The sequence below is a fragment of the Leuciscus leuciscus genome, assembly GCF_965113295.1.
Source record: "Leuciscus leuciscus genome assembly, chromosome: 25".
In the NCBI taxonomy this organism is placed as follows: domain Eukaryota; kingdom Metazoa; phylum Chordata; class Actinopteri; order Cypriniformes; family Leuciscidae; genus Leuciscus; species Leuciscus leuciscus.
In genome coordinates, this window is record NC_138724.1 from 30,006,660 (window position 1) to 30,009,159 (window position 2,500).

The 2,500-nt window shown below is 32.3% G+C and overlaps 1 protein-coding gene and 1 long non-coding RNA gene across 4 annotated transcripts in view; one reads left to right on the forward strand and one right to left on the reverse strand.

The window, feature by feature from the left end:
* LOC309491309 overlaps positions 1 to 2,500 on the reverse strand; it is an 82,340-nt gene that overhangs the window by 39,269 nt on the left and 40,571 nt on the right. The gene's annotated exons all lie outside the window — the stretch shown is intronic.
* gramd2ab (GRAM domain containing 2Ab) overlaps positions 1 to 2,500 on the forward strand; it is a 37,029-nt gene that overhangs the window by 9,964 nt on the left and 24,565 nt on the right. For all 3 annotated transcript variants that reach the window (XM_082160738.1, XM_082160737.1, XM_082160739.1), the window contains one exon: positions 2,435 to 2,500. This exon is cut by the window's right edge and continues 56 nt beyond it. In XM_082160738.1, the coding sequence (XP_082016864.1) occupies positions 2,441 to 2,500 (60 nt within the window). In that variant the 5' untranslated portion in view covers positions 2,435 to 2,440. The remainder of the gene's footprint in view (positions 1 to 2,434) is intronic.

Genomic DNA, 2,500 nt, shown 5'->3' on the forward strand with positions numbered 1-2,500 from the left:
GGGCGAGTACATGATGACTATTGAGGCTTCTGTTACTGTAAGAAAATCTGCTGCTTTGAAATGGACAAAAGCCCTTTCTGAAGGGAGCGTTGCGTATCTAATGTCAGGGAATTCCTGGACTTTTATTGACTGGAGGAATGTCCCAGTTAAAGGAGTTTTATTGAACTTTATGTGAGGTATTCATGTGTGCTGTTTATGAAATGATCTCAAACGGTAATATTCCTGTACGGCTGACTCGTTCTCGCACACTGGCTGATTAGACTAATGCGATTTGCCCTCATTAGCATGTTTAACGGAGCCGGTAGTGTTTGAGGCAACTGTGATCACAATAAACCAGTTCACTTTTCTAGGTCAGTCTTGAATTTAAATTAGAGTCGTGTTGTTTTGAAACCAAATGCGGCGTTTCTCCATGTGTTTGCATTATAAATCTTAGGAAACTAGTGAAATGGTAGTCTGTGTTAATGCCTTGTTAATAATGAAAGTGTTTGTTTTTGTGCTTGCACTCAGTCCAAACCCTAGTGCGCTGTCTACCTAGGCAGTATTTTAAGGCATCATAGGTGCAAAGGCTGGTAAAGCAGCAACTTTATGCTGCATTATAAGATGTTTCGACCACATTATAAGACAGCATCGCGTGTCCTTCATAGAAAAGGAAATCCCAGAATGCATTGCAAAGAAGGTAAAGACTTTTGTTTCCGGGATTGATTGCATATTAATAACATTTTTGTCTTCATAATAGGGATGCACGATATATCGGCCACCGTATCGGTATCGGCCGATATATGTTCATTTTAATGTTATCGGTCCAATAAAAAAATTGGGCTGATATATTAAAGCTGATTAATAATGTGTTATTTCCTTCAGCTGAGACTCTTCAGATGCGCACTGTTCAACATAATGGTTTTGAATTGCTTGAAATATTATTGAAATCACTTGAAATCATGGGAAACACAGTTCAGTGCAACATGTGCAGCGAGTCTGTCATATCGGCTACATAACATTATCATGAGAATATTATAATTGTGTGTTTGAGACGTGGCTTTAAATGGGGAGAGTTTTGTTTTTGTAATCAGGCTCTAAAACATTATATACAAATTTGGATTTAGATTTATCGGCCAATATATCGGTTATCGGCTTTCAAATGTGAAGAATTATCGGTTATTGTATCGGCCAATTTTTTTTATATCGCTGCATCCCTACTTCATACTAATATTAATGTTCTTATTTATTGTAGAAATATTCTCTATCTTGGTTATTTGAATGCACTTTTTCTTGTTTAACAAAAAGCAACAAGGTTCATGGGAAAAGTTTTACATTGTGGACAAAGTGAAAGAAATGTCGACTTAATACTGTAAAATAATGATACATTTTTTTTATATGTATATACACACACTGTATATATATATATATATACACTACCGTTCAAAAGTTTGGGGTCAGTAAGATTTTTAATGTTTTTAAAAGAAGTCTCTTCTGCTCACCAAGGCTGCATTTATTTGATTAAAAAACAATAAAAAAAACTGTAATATTGTGAAATATTATGACAATTTAAAATGACTGTTTTCTATTTTAATATATTTTAAACTGTAATTTATTCCTGTGATCAAAGTTGAATGTTCAGCATCATTACTCCAGTCTTCAGTGTCACATGATCCTTCACAAATCATTGTAATATGATGATTTGATGATCAAGAAACATTTATGATTATTATCAATGTTGAAAACTGTTTTATTTCATGATGCTTTGATGAATAGAAAGTTCAGAAGAACAGCATTAAACTGAAATCTAAAGCTTCTGTAACATTAAACACTACCGTTCAAGAGTTTGGGGTCAGTAAGAATTTATTAATTTTTTTGGGGGGAAAGAAATAAAATAAATCAATACTTTTATTCATCAAGGATGAGTTAAACTGATCAAAAGTTACAGTAAAGACATTTATAATGTTAGAAAATATTCTATTTTAAATAAATGCTGTTCTTTTGAACTTTCTATTCATCAAAGCATCATGAAATAAAAATGTAAATAACTGTTTTCAACATTGATAATAATCATAAATGTTTCTTGATCATCAAATCCTCATATTAGAGTGATTTCTGAAGGATCATGTGACACTGAAGACTGGAGTAATGATGCTGAACATTCAGCTTTGATCACAGGAATAAATTACAGTTTAAAATATATTAAAATAGAAAACAGTCATTTTAAATTGTCATAATATTTCACAATAATACTGTTTTTTTATAATAATTTTTTATCAAATAAATGCAGCCTTGGTGAGCAGAAGATACTACTTTTAAAAACATAAAAAAATCTTACTGACCCCAAACTTTTGAACGGTAGTGTGTGTGTATATGTATTATTAAACATAAAATAAATAATAATGAATTATTAAGCATATAATAATATTTTTTCTGGTTGTTGGTTGTATTTGAACAGATAATAATGACGGGGCTCATTGATCAGGGTGAGGACATGGGCCTGGTGACCCCGATAGAGCTGACG